The sequence below is a fragment of the Camelina sativa genome, chromosome 7 (assembly GCF_030686135.1).
Source record: "Camelina sativa cultivar CO46 ecotype springtype chromosome 7, ASM3068613v1".
NCBI lineage: Eukaryota > Viridiplantae > Streptophyta > Magnoliopsida > Brassicales > Brassicaceae > Camelina > Camelina sativa.
In genome coordinates this window covers 15,468,573-15,487,563 of record NC_141886.1, presented here as the reverse complement: position 1 = coordinate 15,487,563, position 18,991 = coordinate 15,468,573, and the positions used below count along the sequence as shown (strand labels likewise).

Genomic DNA, 18,991 nt, shown 5'->3' with positions numbered 1-18,991 from the left:
TATTGTAAACAAGATCTAGCCTCTGGGGGACAAAGCAATCAAAATCGATGTGTATGAAATACAGCTAAATCTGTTCGCTTTCGTATACGTGATCCTCTGACACGAGCTAGAGTCCTGCGGCATGGGATGTGGAATATTGCAGGTCTCCCCATGATTCTGGCTAAATGGTCTCCTATACCAGAAGAAGCTCAACCTGAAGTTACTTACATGCCTCTTTGGGTTACTTTGAAGAATGTTCCCCACTCTTTGTTCTCCTGGGAGGGCCTTGGTTTCCTAACTAGTCCCATTGGTAAACCTATTCGACTACACCCGAAAACAGAGCTCTGTCGGAATTTTGAAGAAGCAAAGGTGTTTGTTAAGGTTGACTTGACGAAAAAACTACCAGACTCTTTCTGTTTTCAGCTTAGCCAACACTCTGCTGCTACTTTCGAGTTTATTTATCCATGGCTTCCGCCACCTTTCTCCCGGTGTAGTAAGTGGGGACACACTAAGGAGGTGTGTGTGATGAAACAAGGGTCCCCTGTTCTTGGTCGTGACAAGGAAGACGACTTAGAGGAAGGTGAGTTGCTCAACAGCACTGTTCCGCCTGTTGTCTCTGCTTCACCGCCTCATGTAGTAAAATCATCGGTCAAAACAAGTTCTCCGGCGTCAATTGATTCGGACAAGGAAGGATGGTCTACGATGTCTCCCGGTAAAGGTAGTCGAAGTGGTGAAAGAACTCGCGGCTCAGAACATTTTCAAGATACAATTTGATCTGCATCTCACTATGCTGTGTTTGAGGACAATGTCGATGAGGTGTTAGGACAGAATGATGTTAGTGACAACAATGCTCCCCCTCCGACGGAGCTGCCTGTTGAGCATCAGGCTGTTGCGCCTGGTAAACAGAAGAGTTTAGCTGGTGATGAGTCTCATCTGCGACCTGTCACTCGGCAATCATCCCAAAAGGTTTCTACTGAGTCCCTTTCTCTCAAAGCTAAGCCCCCCCCTTAGCAATTCAAGTAGAAAGAACTCCTCAAAACGTCATTAATGTTTGGGTTCTTTTGGAATGTGCGCGCCTTCAATAAATCTAAAAAATATTCCAACGTCTAAGACTGGCTACAAGCTGCAAATCTGCAGTTTGGTTGCTTGTTAGAAACGCGAGTTCAAGAGTGTAATGTCTCTTGGATTACATCTTCTGTTTTCAGAGATTGGTCATATATGACAAACTGTGAGTTCAATAGATTGGGAAGGATTTGGGTTGTCTGGAGAAACAATATCAGGGTGTCCTCGGTGTTTAAAAGTGGTCAGCTGATCACTTGTTCGATTCTGGTTGATGGTGCGCTGGAGGAGTTTTTTGTATCTTTTGTTTATGCCTCTAATTTAAAGGAGGAAAGGGAAGGAGCTATGGGAGGATCTGAAATCCCATTATGACTCTCCTTTGTTTTGCAACAAGCCTTGGCTTATCATGGGAGATTTTAATGAAATATTGGATGGTGAGGAACACTCGTCTTTTGAAAGTTCACCTCTCCGTATTTTGGGAATGAGAGACTTTCAAGATACCGTTACTCACTGTTCCCTGGTTGATATGAGTTATCATGGTCCTCTGTTCACCTGGAGTAACCGCCGTGATGAGGATCCAATTTGCAAGAAGCTGGATAGGATTCTAGTGAACGAGGTGTGGTCTCGCACCTACCTTGAAGCTTATAGTGTTTTCGAGGCGGGGGGATGTTCTGATCACTTGCGCTACCGATTCCAGTTCGGTGCTGCAATAAAACGGGCTCGCAGACCTTTTAAATTTTCCAATGTGGTCGCCACTATGTCAGATTTCTTACCAACAGTCCAAGAGTACTGGGATGCAACGAGTCCTCTCTTTCACTCTACCTCAGCTCTGTTTCGTTTCGCAAAAAAGTTAAAAGGTTTGAAGCTGCTTTTACGAGCCTTGAGTCGAATAAGCTTAGTAACATCTCCAAGCTGCAGCCTAGACAGTTTTATATGATAAGCAGTTAGCCACTCATGCAGCACCATCCTGTGTAACCATGGAGGAGGAAGTAGCAGCTTTTGAGCGTTGGAACCAGGTTTCAGAGATAGAAGAGAGGTTCTTGAAGCAGAAATCTAAGCTTCATTGGTTGCAAGTAGGAGATAAAAACAATAAATTTTTTCACCATTCCATTGAAGCTAGACTTGCAATGAATGCCATGAGGGAGATCATATATCAAGATGGTACTACAGTCACCACTCAGGAAGATATTAAAGCTGAAGCTGTCAGGTTTTTCAATGCTTTCTTGTCTCACAAGCCAGAGAATTATGCTGGTCCTACGGCTGATCAATTAGCACAGTTTGTTGATTATCGTTGCTCTGCTTTGGAGCAAGCTCTTCTGGTTCACTCTGTTTTGGCGGATGAGATACGTGATGTGATTTTCAAAATGCCAAATAATAAAGCTCCGGGTCCCGATGGATTCTCTGCAGAGTTTTTTAAGCAAGCCTGGCCAATTGTTGGCAATGATTTCACGGTTGCAGTTCAATCTTTCTTCTTAAAGGGTTTCCTACCTAAGGGAGTGAACACCACTATCCTCACACTTATTCCAAAGAAGATGGACGCTTTGGAGATGAAAGATTACCGTCCCATTTCCTGCTGCAACGTCCTGTACAAGGTCATCTCCAAACTATTGGCTAACAGATTGAAACGCATTCTTCCCTCCTCCATAGCTCCAAATCAGTCTGCTTTCATAAAGGACCGACTAATGCTGGAAAATGTATTGATAGCCACTGAGCTAGTAAGGGATTACCATAAGGACTCAGTCACTAGTTGCTTTGCAGTGAAGATTGATATCTCAAAAGCTTTCGACTCAGTACAATGGCCGTTCTTACTTCATATCCTACACGCCATGGAACTACTAGCTGAATACATACATTGGATCGAGCTCTGTATAGGCACTGCTTCATTCTCTGTTCAAGTGGATGGTGAGTTAGGGGGTTTTTTCCACAGCGAGAGAGGTTTAAGACAAGGCTGCTCACTATCGCCGTATCTCTTTGTCATTTGTATGAACTTTCTAACCCGTATGCTTGATAAAGCAGCAGTGGATCGACAAACTGGCTACCACCCTCAGTGTCGGAAGATGCAACTCACCCACTTGTGTTTTGCAGATGATATACTGGTATTCTCGGATGGGACACTACAATCAATCGAAAGTATCTTTAAGATTTTCGATGACTTTGCAGTTAGTCTACTATCTTTATGGCAGACATCTCTCCACAAAATTGCAGTGCTATTCTCAACCAGTTCCCATTCACCGCTGGAAACCTTCCAGTCCGATATCTTGGGCTCCCTCTACTTACTAAGTGTATGTCAAAAAACGATTATCTCCCTTTGATAGAGCGAATACGGTCAAGAATATCATCCTGGACAAGTCGTCTTCTCTCCTTTGCGGGTCGCCTCCAACTTATCCAGTCAGTCCTTACAAGCCTCACCAGTCTCTGGCTCTCTGCTTTCCGGTTGCCGAAAAAGTGTATTACTGAGATTGAAAGCCTATTCTCGGCTTTCCTATGGTCGGGTCCAGCTCTAAATCCTCGAAAAGCTAAGGTTGCTTGGTCTATAGTTTGTAAGCCGAGAAAAGAAGGTGGCTTAGGTGTTTGGTTGCTCTCAGAATCGAACACTGTTAGTCTTTTAAAGCTTATCTGGCAGTTGCTCTCAGCTAAAGATTCACTGTGGGTTAATTGGTCTCACACTACTCTACTTCGGGGGAAAACTTTATGGTCAGTTAAAGATAAGACTTGCTCAGGTTCTTGGATATGGCGAAAACTATTGAAATATAGAGACAAGGCCATGTCTTTTCAAAAAAGGGAAGTTCATTCAGGTACGAATACTTCTTTCTGGTATGATATCTGGTCCCCCCTAGGGAGGCTCATTGATCTTTGGGGACCTCGTGGTACAATAGATATGGGTATCTCACTCCATTGTACGCTAGCTACAGCCGTGTCCACTCACTCTCGACGTCGACATCGGGTTCATACGCTAGCTACAGCCGTGTCCACTCACTCTCGACGTCGACATCGGGTTCATACTCTAACTCAGATTGAGAAAACGATGGAGTTTCTTCGGCTAACCACTGGTCACGATGTCTCCCTTTGGAAGGCAAAAACTGGTGAGTTCAAGCCTCGCTTCACCTCACATGATACTTGGCATTTGATATGGCAGTCACTACCGGTTTGTGCGTGGTACAAGGCTGTCTGGTTTATATATTCTACTCCTAAGTACTCTTTCATCACCTGGCTTGCAATGCGTAACCGTTTAGCAACAGGGGATAGACTGCTCAAATGGAATAGCTCTGCCAACGGAACATGTGTGCTCTGCGAGGCGGCTGTTGAAACTCGGGACCATTTGTTTTTCTGCTGTCCGTACTCCTCCCACGTGTGGTCAGCTCTCACTGGCAAGATTCTAGGAAACCGGTTCACAACGAGTTGGGACTCCCTTCTACCCATTCTCGTTGATACAACTGCTCGTCTACACACTTTTGTGCTACAATACATTTTTCAGCGCACACTCTATAGTCTTTGGTCTGAACGGAATCGCCGGCAACATGGTGACACTGAAACTCCACACCGTGTTCTCATCGCCATGATTGATAAACACGCTCGCAACCGTCTGAATACAATGTCAAGCCTTCCGGCCTATGCGGATGGTCTTTTTTTTTTTGGTTTCAAAATCAAAATTATTAGCTAGAATTTTAGCCATTTTATTCAAACTCTCAGCTTGAAGTTGCATTTATTGTAAAACAGTCTTTTTTGTTGAATATAATTTTATATTCATACAAAAAAAAAATTGTTTTAACCGTGTTTAAGTATTAAACGAATTGAGATTATATCAGCATTTCTCACCCGGATAAGTTGGTGGTGGCTCAGCATGATTATTATTGAGTCTCACCAGGGTTCGAATAAGATATTGGTACCCCGCAAGAGAACGATTTAATCGATTCTAGCTGGACTGAGTTCAATACGTAATCTCCGGACTCTTCTTTAAAAAAATGGAGTAATGATGATGAAAGCAAAAAGAATGTGTTTGGTGGTTTCTTGATAAATCAATACCACTTCACAAGGCAGTAGACAGCTTGTATATGAAACTTGGTACATGGTGTCCAAACTAATGTTGATGTGGGAAAGGGGGTTGCAAACGCATTGATGTAATCTTAATTAGACCTCCTCAGTCACATCACTTGCGTTTTCATCAGATGCAATGGTAGCTTTCTTTCTATACTCACTCATTCTTGTTTGTTGTGATTACATTATTGCATCTACTTTCCTTGTTTTTTGTTTCGTTGCAGCACTATCAACTCCTCTCGACTTACAAAGTTAAGAATACGTCTACAAGAAATAACTTGGTTGGATATATTATGCATAGCAAAATATAGCTAACATAAAGTGAATAGAAGGAGCCAGAGAAAACATGCTGAGGAATCAAGAGAGAGAGAGAGAGCAGATGATATATAGTTCAACTTGACAAAAAACGACTCAGCCGCTATAATGTATATGACTTTATCACCATAATATTGTCGTTAAACTATAATTATATTATGAATTTATGATTTTATATATATAAGGAGGTTTAACCACAGGTATATTGACATATCTAAAATTGCTAAATTTTAACTGATTTATTATTAAACTGATGTTTGATTATATGTTTAATATTTGTCACCAACGGTCATGAAGAAAATTTACAAAACTTTATACGTTTTGAGTCTGTTATGAACAGTATTTCCAAGCTATTGATAACTCATATCTTCACATTTTTTAAATATTTTTCTAAGAAATTTGTTTAAGCTTTCATTATCAAAAAAGGATTCGCTTATTATTATTATTATTATTATTTTTGCAATCATTACTTGTACTAGGTGAGTGCCCGCGCTAAGCGCGGGTTTTTGTTTTGGCTTATGTTTTAAAAATTGTTCCTATTTATATACATATTTTGTTGCTATGAATGGGTTTTTGTTTTTGTTTTAAAAATTGTTAATTTTTGAATTCGGTGTTTGTAAATTTCCGTTTGTTTTTCCTACTTTGGTTTGGTCTGTTTGTTTGTTTTTGTTTTTTTGTTGCTCTTATTTAGCAAATATATGAATGTTGTACAGTTTGTTTCTTAGTCATATAAAATAACTTCATTATATTAATAAAATAATAAATATAACTTTTTCATATTTTGTTTTAGAACATCATTTTTGTTTTTCTCAAATTATTGAAAACTATAAACAAAGTAAGTAATTGATGTGAATTTTTTTCTCCTTAGAAGTTATCCTTTTCTTTTTGTGGAAAGTAATTATGGTTGTTGTTGGGAATTAGTATTCTTTATAGTTGCCTTATGCAGTTCCCTCTCTCTCTCATTTGTGTTTTATTTTCCTTGATTCCAAGTGTTTGTAGAAGTTGTTGCGTCTTCCATCATGAAACATGGGCCGTCTCTTAGTTCCTAATTCCTGAAATTTTCATTTTTTGTTTTTATTATTTAAATTGTCAAATATGTTGTCTTTATCCATTATATGATTGGTTGATGTGTCATTTGTAGTTATGTTTGTCACTCTGAAAGTTTTATACTTGTGGGATAGTTTATTGGGGGGACTCTTATTGTAAAGAGGTATTCATTCCCATCTAGGTCACTTAAGCAATTTGGGAAGTTATGTGTATGTCCTCCATTTCGCTACAATATATAAAAGTGTATATTTGTGTTATTGTTATCTTAGTTGGTTGAAAGTGCGTAAATTTTGGTGTTTAATTACCATATCTTCCATAACTGTCGTTGGTATTTTTTTTATCAGTTTTGTTATGTCATTGTCTGATATAACGAATGTAGCAACACTCTCCTCATCATGAACTGCAAGCTCGACCTTGTACCTTAATAATGACTGCAAAACATGTTTTTTTTTTTTTTATAACTTATACCTGTTTTCGGGATTACTTGTTTATTTGTATATATGATTGTAGGTTTTTTTTTAATGCAGGTTAATCATAATTTTAAGAACATTAAAATTAAAGGTATTAGGAAAATTATTTTGAGTTAACCTGCAAAGAGCTTGGGATTCATGCATGTGGAAACAAGCACAACACTTTCCCTCCCATTTTGGAGATAAGCTTTACGGAAATGTAATGCTTGGTCATCCCAAATAGTCATCCTTACCGTGCTTCCTCTGTTTGATTTAGTTAACAATAATATGTGTTGTTAAACTGGTTTTACAAATAAAATTCATTATTAACACCCACTTAGTCGTGAAGTAAGAGAACGATTACGATTTTCTCTGTACTATTTGGGTCTTCCAGATTAGATCCTTGGACGCTTAGTATCTGGCCTATAACATCTGCGGGAAATTGAATAGAGTTTCTTGATTTTGATTTTATAACTACTTATATGTTTTAAAAACAGACGGTTTCACTGCTATTAATTTGTGGGGAATTAAATGTTTGAGCATGATTTTGGGCTACAAAATTTTAAATATGAAAATAGTAGTTGTTGTTATTTTTTAAAATAGAAATAAAAGTCGTGCGTGAAATACCAGGTAACTGAAGGTTGCTGTTGGCGTATGATACATATTCTGCATAGGTTAACATTTTTAAAGTTTCCTTTTTGATAATGCACGTACTATCATCTTCTTTACAAACTTTTGTATTGTCGGTGAATCGTATAGCATTGTTATTGTCGGTATAACCCTATAACGCTTATATACCGAGATGACTTCAAAAAATTTCTCATGGTGTAAACTTGGCCTTCTTTAAGGAGATCCATGTATTGAGGGATGCGACATGCGACGATGGTGAATAGAAGCTTGTATTAGGGAATCCTAGATGTTGTTAGGCGGTCAGGTAATGGTAAAGAGTGTTTTCCAGAAAAAAAATCATATATTGTCATTTTAATAGTGATGTACATTTGTATCAAGGAGAAGGATATTAGAGTATGACCGGTTATGAACTTTGGTTTAATTGGGTTATTTTCGGTTATTAAGATTAGCTGATTAGTCTAACTATATAAACAGATTAGTTAGTTAATTGAGGTTAAGCTTTTGTAACAAACTTTTATCCTTTGATAAATAAGAAATATCTCGTTTCTCTCTTCTTCTTCAATCTTCGTCTCTCCTCCGTCGTGTCACGTATTTCTCCGATTAACCGGAGTTTATTATGGTATCAGAGCAAGGTTAATGAGTTACGATTACTTCCGCATCTTACGCGACGGAGATGAGCTTCCCAATTAATTCTTGTTTTCGATTTGTTCAGCAATTTCTCGCCGTTGTGTGCGATTTTCTCATTGGAGTTTTCTCAGTTTTTCTGATTCTTTTGATTCTCTTTTGATTGACCTTAGTGAGTACGAATCTTGCTTTTGATTTTTTTTTTTTTTTCTCGTCTCACTTTCTTTGGATTTCTCGCTCTTGCTTTGAGGATGAGCAATTCTGGTAATACGAATGCTCCGATGAATGTTCAACCGCAATATCAGACTGATCAGTATGAGAATCCTTATCATCTCCATAGTGCGGATCACGCAGGACTCGTTCTTGTTTCTGATCGTCTTGTTACTGCTTCTGATTTTCCCTCTTGGCGTCGATCGATGTGGATGGCTCTTAATGTCAGAAATAAACTTGGATTCATCAATGGTACGATCTCAAAACCTCAGGAAGATCATAGAGATTTTGGTGTATGGTCTAGGTGTAACGATATTGTATCCACTTGGTTGATGAATTCTGTTGATAAGAAAATAGGCGCGAGTTTGCTTTTCATTCCTACTGCAGAAGGGATTTGGAAGAATATACTATCTAGGTTTAAGCAAGATGATGCTCCTAGAATTTTTTCTATAGAACAGAAACTTAGTAAGATAGTTCAAGGATCAATGGATGTGTCCACATACTATACAGCTCTACTTACTTTGTGGGAAGAACATAAAAATTATGTAGAGCTTCCTGTTTGCACATGTGGACGTTGTGAATGTGATGCAGCTGTAAAATGGGAAAGGTTGCAACAACGAAGTCGTATGACCAAGTTCTTGATGGGCTTGAATGAAAGTTATGATCAAGCTAGACGTCATATACTAATGCTCAAGCCGATACCAACTATTGAAGAAGCCTTTAACATGGTCACACAGGATGAACGACAGGTTGTAGTTAAACCAACGACTGGTATTGAAAGTGTTGCTTTTCAAAATGTTGCTTCTGTGAATGAGGCTGAGAGTGCCTATGTTGCAGCTTACAATACAGGGAGGACTATCCAGAAACCTATTTGTTCTCATTGTGGTAAAGTTGGACATACTATTCAAAAGTGTTACAAACTTCATGGCTTCCCACCAGGATATAAGACTAATGCTGCGGGATACAATTACAGACCTCCAATGATGCCAAATCAGTTTCAGCCTAGGATGCCAACGATGCAGTCTCAACCCCGGATGTCTCAACAAACTTCTAATCAAATGGTGCCATATGCGAATTCTATGCAAAAGGCAAATGTAGTGGCTCAAGTTTACTCTGAGACTGGAATGTTTCCAACTGAAGATGTGTCGTATGGTTCTGTTTCTAATCAATATCCGCAGTTCATGGTTCCTAATGGTGTTCCTTCGAGTTTACAAGGGTTTACTCCACAGCAAATTGATCAGATGGTTTCTCAATACAAGGGTCAAGTTCAGGTTCAAGAGCCTATAGCTTCGTCTTCTGGTTCTAGTATTCCTAGTGCTATGGCTACGATCTCTGAACATGGTCTGATGGCAGACACTTCTACCTCTGGTATCATTTTTCCCTTCCCTTCGACTTCACTTAAATATCAAAACCATATTTTAACTTTTCAAAATCATATTCTTTCTTCTTTACAACAACTTTTACCGCATGATGCTTGGATTATAGATAGTGGAGCTTCTAGTCATGTTTGCTCTAATCTAGCTTTGTTTACAGACTTACGACCTGTTACAGATATTACTGTGACATTGCCGAATGGTACCAGGGTTTCCATCACTCATATAGGGACAATTTACATTTCTCAAAAGTTGATTTTATACAATGTTTTGCATGTTCCTGATTTCAAGTTTAATTTGATTAGTGTCAGTAGGTTGGTTAAAACATTGTCTTGTTCTGCACATTTCTTTGATAATTGTTGTTTGATTCAGGAACTTTCTCAGGGCTTGATGATTGGGAGGGGTAGAGTTTTTCAAGATCTTTACATTCTGGCTACTGAGAATACTTCCCTCTCACCATCTTTTCCTGCAGCATGTTCTTTCTCTGCTTCTGTGGTTACTGATGATTCTCTCTGGCATCAACGTCTTGGACATCCGTTGCATCTAGTTCTTCAGAAACTTGTTAGTTTGATTCCTTCTTTGAAGAATTCTTCTTTGTCTTCGCATTGTAGTATTTGTCCTTTAGCTAAACAGAAAAGGTTAGCGTATGTTTCACATGGTAATCTAGCTGATAAACCCTTTGATTTGGTCCATCTTGATATATGGGGTCCTTTTAGTATTGAGTCTGTACAAGGTTTTCGTTATTTTCTTACTTTGGTCGATGATTGTACTCGTACTACATGGGTTTACCTCTTAAGGAATAAAAAGGAAGTTCATACTGTTTTTCCAATTTTTCTTAAACATGTTAAAACACAATATGATAGCACTGTTAAGGCCATACGATCTGATAATGCACCAGAATTAGCATTCACTGATATTATTAAAGAACAGGGAATGATTCATTATTTTTCATGTGCTTATACACCACAACAAAATTCTGTTGTTGAACGTAAGCATCAACATCTCTTTAATGTGGCCAGATCTTTACTTTTTCAATCAAATATCCCCCTGCAATATTGGACTGATTGTGTGTTGACTGCAGTGTTCCTCATAAATCGCATGCCTTCTCCTGTTTTAGCTAACAAGTCGCCTTATGAGCTGTTGTTTACAAAATTGCCCGATTATAGTTTACTCAAGAGTTTTGGTTGCTTGTGTTATGTTTCGACTAATCCTCATGAACGTAATAAGTTTTCTCCTCGAGCTAGACCATGCGTTTTTCTAGGTTATCCGGTTGGTTATAAGGGATATAAAGTCATGGATTTAGAGTCAAATGCTATTTCTATATCTAGGAATGTTGTGTTTCAAGAAGATGTCTTTCCTTTTAAGACCAGTTCTTTATTGTCATCTGCAGTAGATATGTTTCCTAATTTTGTTTTACCTCTTCCTGTTCCATTGCATTTTGTTGAAAGCATGCCTCTCATTGATGAAGATTCTTTAGTTCCTACTCTACCATTTGAACCATCATTAGAGCATGATCATGGTACCATTCCGGCTGACACTGTATCTACATCTGTTACAGATCATACTTCTGTATCTAACGTTAGGCCAAAGAGACAATCTAGAGCTCCTAGTTATCTGGCTGAGTATCATTGCTCTCTTGTTCCTTCCATTTCCTGTTTACCACCGACAGATATCCGATCTTTTCAACCACCACCACCACCACCACCACCACCACCACCACCACCATCACCACCATCACCTCCTCTTCTCATTAAATCCCTTCCTCCATCACTTAAAAAGACTACACCATATCCCCTTTCTTCTGTCTGTACTCTTGACCGCTATACACCTCTGTTCCAATCCTATATCTTTTCTTATAGTGCTGAAACAGAACCGAAAACATTCCATCAGGCCATGAAATCGGAGAAGTGGACTAATGCAGCAAATGATGAGCTCTTTGCTCTTGAACTTAATAAGACCTTTGTTGTTGAGTCTCTACCTGCAGGGAAACATGCGATTGGATGCAAATGGGTTTTTACTATTAAGTATAACTCTGACGGTTCTGTTGAACGGTACAAGGCACGCCTGGTTGCACAAGGCTTCACACAGCAAGAAGGGATTGACTACCTCGAGACATTTTCACCTGTTGCGAAACTCACCAGTGTAAAGTTGCTTCTTGGCTTAGCATCTGCGAAGGGTTGGAACCTGACTCAAATGGACGTCTCCAATGCTTTCCTCCATGGTGATTTGGAAGAGGAGATATACATGAGTCTTCCTCAAGGATATATGCCTCCACTGGGTGTAGTTTTACCTCCAAATCCGGTATGTCGTTTACTCAAGTCCTTGTATGGCTTGAAACAAGCCTCGAGACAGTGGTATAAACGTCTGTCTACGGTTTTCTTGGGAGCAAACTACATACAATCACCTGCTGATAATACTCTTTTCGTTAAAGTCTTTATGCGTCCATCAGGAATTTGTTCCATTGTTGCTGTGCTCGTATATGTCGATGACATAATGATCGCAAGTAACGATGATGCTGCTGTCCATGATCTGAAGACCCTTTTGCACTCTGAATTTAAGATCAAGGATCTTGGACCAGCTCGCTTTTTCCTTGGATTAGAGATATCGCGATCATTAGAGGGTATCTCAGTCTGTCAACGCAAATATGCTCAGAATCTGCTTGAAGATGCAGGTTTATTAGGCTGTAAGCCAAGTTCTATTCCAATGGATCCGAACCTGCGACTTACCAAAGATATGGGTACGTTGTTACCTTCTCCTACTTCTTACAGAGAGCTCATTGGTCGCCTTCTATATCTCACTATCACAAGGCCCGACATCACTTTTGCTGTTCACCAACTGAGCCAGTTCATATCTGCTCCTACTGATATTCATCTACAAGCTGCACATAAGGTTCTACGTTACCTCAAGCAGAATCCAGGACAAGGTTTGATGTATCCTGCCACTTCGGATCTTTGCTTGAATGGATTTTGTGATGCAGATTACGCTAATTGTAAGGAGACAAGGCGTTCTGTTACGGGTTATTGTATTTACCTAGGATCTTCACTCATTTGCTGGAAATCAAAGAAGCAGGGCGTTGCAAGTAGAAGTAGCACAGAATCAGAATATCGCAGTATGGCACAAGCAACATGTGAGATCATCTGGTTACAACAACTACTCAAGGACTTCCACATTACAGAGTCTGCTCCAGCCAAGTTGTTCTGTGATAATAAATCAGCCTTACACATCGCCATGAATCCAGTCTTCCATGAACGGACTAAACATATCGAGATCGACTGTCATACGGTGCGTGATCAACTTAAGAAGGGTACGCTTAAAGCTCTTCATGTACCGACTGCAGAACAACATGCCGATATCTTGACTAAACCTCTTCATCTAGGACCGTTTCATCATCTGCTGCAGAAGATGTCCTTGTCAAATCTTTACCTCCCGAAACCAGACACTTCGGAGATAAAGATTTGAGGGGGGCGTATTAGAGTATGACCGGTTATGAACTTTGGTTTAATTGGGTTATCTTCGGTTATTAAGATTAGCTGATTAGTCTAACTATATAAACAGATTAGTTAGTTAATTGAGGTTAAGCTTTTGTAACAAACTTTTATCCTTTGATAAATAAGAAATATCTCGTTTCTCTCTTCTTCTTCAATCTTCGTCTCTCCTCCGTCGTGTCACGTATTTCTCCGATTAACCGGAGTTTATTAAAGGAGATATAGACTCATAAGCTCTCCGTTTCTTTTAAGCTTCCCACATACGCATAAGTCGGACAGTAATATGTTGCATAGAAGTCCCGATTGTTAGCTTATCTATAGCAATAGATTCACCTTGACCTTCTGAAGATGTTGATTGTTTGGCAGCCATATTGATAGAAAGTGATTCTGATCTAGCAATATCAAAGTAATAAAAAGATGGCTAGCTACAGGAAATATAGGTGAATACATGGTCACACATACCAAGTATATTATTATATACACAACTATACGAAGTATATGTATTACATGACCACATGTATGAACTATATGACGTCATGTGTTCAACATCATAAACATACAATCTGGTACACTGATTGATTAATTCCGGTGAACACCGGTGTTGACAAAAAAAAAATTCTAAAATTAAAAATAAAACCTAAAAAATTACTATATTTAATCATTTATGGTTTTTATTAATTAAAAAATATTATAGTCAATATCTAAATATTTTTTATATATTTTTAATGTATTTATTCTTGGAGGATTTTCAAAAATACCTCTTTTCCAATGTCATTTTTCAAAAATACCTTTTTATGTTGTCCATTTTCAAAATACTCTTTTTCTATATATAAAATAACTAAATTCTAAGCCTTAAACTCCAAATACTAAATCTTAACTCCTCAAAACTATATCATAAATGTAAATAGAGAATCCAAACCTTAAAAAAAATTCTAAGAATTAAATTAACATTCTTATACTTAGTTAATTTTCAATTTTAAAGCTAAACTAATAGTTAAATAAAAATCACTGATAATTATTTTCAAGATATAATATAAAGGCATTTGCTAAAATACTCTTATTTTGTACCCTTTTGCAAACATACCCTTAAATCAAATATATTGCTTTGCTAAAATGATTTTTTTGTATCTTTATTTTTTATATATTAAAAGTAAATATTGTGAATTTTGTTGTTGTTGTTTATATGTTATTTTGAGTATGTAAATTTTAAAGTAAAGAGTATCTAAAATTTTGTATAACATTTACCATGCAAAATTTAGAGTAAAGAGTCATATACTCAATCTTTTGCACATTACTTTCTAATGAAAGTAGTTGAATTTGATTTTATTGATTTTTAGTATTTAAATAATCTGATTATCAGATATATATATATATATATATATATATATATATTGAAACTAATTATAAATGAATTTTCTATCTTGAAAATAATTATAAATGATTTTTATTTAACTATTTACTTTAGCTTGAAAAATAAAAAATAACTAATTATAAGAATGAATATATTAGACATATATAAAAAATATTTGGATATTGAATAGAATATGTCTTTTAATCATGAAAAACCATAATTGATTTAGTATAATAATTTATGATTTTTAATTTTAACTTTTTTAAAATTAAAATTTTTTTTTTTAGTGTTGGTCAACATTGGTTTTCGCCGGAATCAGTCAACCGGTGTATTAGATTATATGTTTATGATGTTGACCGCATAACGTCATATAGTTTATGCATGTAATCATGTAATAGATATACCTCGTGTAATTGATTATACTAGTATATTTGGTATGTAGCTAGCCATCTTTTTTCCATTTCTAAATAAAAAAAAGCCGTGAAAGAAAGTAGAAGAGAGTGTAGAGAATGACCTGTATTCTAAGTAATTATGAACGAGAAGCTTTTGGGTGGAGAATGGGTGTGGATAAGCAAATTTATATTGGTGTTGGATATTTTCTAATGATATATAACGTTGAATATTGATGTGAAGTTGAAGAAGCCGATAAAAAAAAAAGATGTGAAGTTGAAGAATCTCATTTTTAACTAATAAATATATAATTATAAAACGTAATGGTTTGGTTTTTTTTAGTTACCGTAAATTTAATTTATATAAGTAACGTCCAATAATTAAAATTTGTAACAGCCTAATCGTGGATATGTAATTTAATGTTGCTCATTTTATTACTTATTATAAACCCACTACTGTATTGGGTTTTTAACATGCTCCAAACTCTTACTATACTTTTGCGACTAAAGTAGATGAAAAGTTTAGTGGTTACATTCTCTTCATATTATTATGCTCTTTAGTACTGTCGTTATAGATAACAATTAGGAATTTAATTCTGTAATTTCAAGTACGTGGTGTAATAGTTATATTTAAATTGTTGAATGGATGAGGTTTCTTTTCTAAAATTTATTTATTCTATATCCAAATTGTTAAGCCAAGTCTGAGTACGTTTTTAATTTGAATTTTAATTGTCCGGTTGCTGCGAATTAAATGTCATACACTCATACTATATATTTGTAGACTATTGCATTATGTAAATGAATAGATTTGAAACAGTAATTACCACACATAACAATGTTCAGGTACCTCTTTTGAGTTTATTTTATATATATATATATATATATATATATATACATTACAAATTACATGATTTGATGTCTAATTTTTATTATTTTTGTTTGTTGTTTGTATTTTTATTATGATCAAAACCCTCAGGCTATTATTTCAATATTTTTCAATATTTCTATTATTATACGTTCTTTCAATCTTAATTAATATTCCTCTATAGTGTTTTTTTTTGTTATAAATAAGACACTGATTGAATTTTTCTTACTAATGAGGCTTTAAAATAAATATGTATAAATAAATATACATGTGGCGCACTCCCAAATGCTGATGTGTCATGCTTAGGGAGAGAATTCACCTCCTTTCATAGTATAGAGTTACGACATTTTCGTTAAAAAACTTATCTACGAAGAGTTTACTGTAAATATTAGTTTACTTTTCTTTATATTTATATTTTTTTCTGTAATCGCTTGTATTACTAATGTAAATGGTTGCATTCTAAACTAAATAAAATTATCATACTAATAATATTCATTCTATATATTCTTGTTTTTGAGATAACAAATCTAACATTGGCGAACCGAATTCCCGGTTTAAGGGATGGATCGATTGATGGACTATGTGTGTATTTACTATATGATTTTTAGTAAATTTTGGTCCATTATATCCTTTCACCCTCTTCTTCTTTCCTCTTTTTCTTTCTTTTTTCTCGCTGGCAAATCTTTTTTTCTCTGGTTCTCCCTTCTCTCTCCTCTCAGCTACTGAAACCCATTTTTTCTGGGTTAGCCAATCCCCAATTTCTATTTTCGCATGATCCATATCAGCTTCTACCGCTCCCTCTCACTGGATCTCTACAACCGATCTTGTTTCCAATTGTGGGAATCTCTCTGTTTCTCTAAAGTCCAAAAATTTCTTTCATTGGTTTTGTTCTCTCTCATGTCGGATCTCAATTTCTACCACAGAAGATCCATTTTCTGTAAGTTTTGATTTCCTTCAGGTAATATTTTAATATGCAGCAATACCTTTGTTTTTAACTTGCTGCTTTTTTTATTAGCACTCTATTTTGAAATATGTCATGCTATTGTTTATGTCAACATGCTTTTCTGTTCAAAAGCACGTTAGATTTTTTACAAATTTTAAGTTGTTCTTCTAGATGACAAGTTACTTTTATTTGATACATGTCATTTCGCAAATTGCCATGATTTCTTTCAAAAATATCTTGCTATTTTATAAATTACATGATTTTCCTGTTATATATCTTGCTATTTTATAGAATTACATGATTTTCCAACAACTATACAGAGTCAACAAAAACATTGTAGCCACTATCACCATCAACATTTTTTTATCAACACAACCACCGCCCACCACTACGACAGTGAAATCCACGATATCCATCAGATCTCTAACCTCCTCCATGTTTTTTGTATTCACCACCGCCATCTTCGTAACCATCACCATCAACTTTGTAACCACCATAACAGTTTCTCTAAAGCTTACTATTTTCTTTCTTACTGGTTCATCGGTTCACCGCATTAGATCTGTAACCTCCTCCATGTCTTTCATATTCGCTACCGTCATCTTCATAATCACCGCATAGTTTCTTTACAGCTTATTATTTTCTCTCTCCGGTTCATTTTATAAAAACCAGGATATAAAAGGGATATTTTAATATTTAACCTATTTCAAAAAACGTTATTTACCTAAAAGTTTCTGACAAAAGGTTATTCTCTTTATTATTTTTAAATCTATAGTCATCTATTAATATTACTCTAATCTTTTTATAATAACTAGGTAAAAGTGTTACAAAAAATAAAATAATAAAAAAAATCTATTTAAAAAGAGAAGAGAGATGTGAGATGTGTTTATTTTGGTAAGTGAGTAATATGTAATTTTGAAGGGGAAAAGTATAGGAGTAACATAAAGTACGTGTGGATGCAAATTTCTCTTAGGATTATCATCATGATATATTCAACTATATCGTAGCACTACCAGTGGCGGATCTAAAACGAAATTTAGTATGTGGCATTTTCAAAATTAGTGATTAAATTAGGGGTATTTAAATAATTTTTATATTAGTTAGGATCAACAATAATATTTAGTATGGGGCATTATTGAAACAAATGACTAAATTAGAGCCACTTAGATAAATTTTATACTAGTTAGTTAAGAAAATTAAAAAATTAGTGTGGGGCATTTCCCACACCCCATGCCTTCTGCGTCCGCCCGTGAGCACTACTAACCAATCAGAAAACAGACGTAAAAAAGTAATGTTACAGGTTGCAATAATGCAATCTTTTTGTAGAAAATTACAACAATAATTGAGTGGACTTTTGTACGAGTAAAAAAGATTTGTGTGTGGACATTTATTTCAAAAGAAACTTATCCGCAATGCATTCCACGAAGCCACATACATGGAAGCAAACCACACAGCCATATCTCCTATATACGTCTTCTCTTATCAATGATCACGATCAAAAAGTAAATTAATATATATATATATATATACAATCTTTTCGTAGAAAATTACAGCAAGAATTGAGTGGACTTTTGTGTGAGTAAAAAAGATTTGTGTGTGGACATTTATTTTTAAAAAAACGTATCTGCAATGCATTCCACGAAGCCACATACATGGAAGCAAACCACACAGCCACATCTCCTATATACATCGTCTCTTATCAATGATCACAATCCAAAAATAATTTAATATATATGTATACAATCTTTTCGTAGAAAATTACAACAAGAATTGGGTGGACTTTTGTGCGAGTAAAAAATATTTGTGTGTGGACAGTTATTTCAAAAAAATCTTATCCGCAATGCATTCCACGAAGCCACATACATGGAAGCAAACCACGCAGCCACATCTCCTATATACGTCGTCTTTTATAAATGATCACAATCAAAAAATAAATTAATATATATATATATATATATACAATCTTTTCGTAGAAAATTACAACAAGAATTGAGTGGACTTTTGTGCGAGTAAAATAGAGTTATGTGTGGACATTTATTTCAAAAGAAACGTATCTGCAATGCATTCCACGAAGCCACATACATGGAAGCAAACCACACAGCCACATCTCCTACATATGTCGTCTTTTTTCAATGATCACAATCCAAAAATAAATTAATATATATGTATACAATATTTTCGTAGAAAATTACAACAAGAATTTAGTGGACTTTTGTGCTAGTAAAAAAGATTTGTGTGTT

General features: G+C 36.0%; 1 protein-coding gene and 1 pseudogene across 1 annotated transcript; both read left to right on the top strand.

Moving 5' to 3' along the window:
* Window positions 1-207: 207 nt before the first annotated feature.
* Window positions 208-5,329, top strand: LOC147941253 (uncharacterized; annotated as a pseudogene).
* Window positions 5,330-8,389: 3,060 nt separating this feature from the next.
* LOC147941252 (uncharacterized) lies at window positions 8,390-11,322 on the top strand. The gene is made up of 3 exons (XM_087458439.1): window positions 8,390-10,709; window positions 10,803-11,260; window positions 11,305-11,322. Exons 1-3 carry the CDS (start codon window positions 8,390-8,392, stop codon window positions 11,320-11,322), a joined length of 2,796 nt encoding a protein of 931 aa, XP_087314565.1.
* The last annotated feature ends 7,669 nt before the right edge of the window (window positions 11,323-18,991 follow it).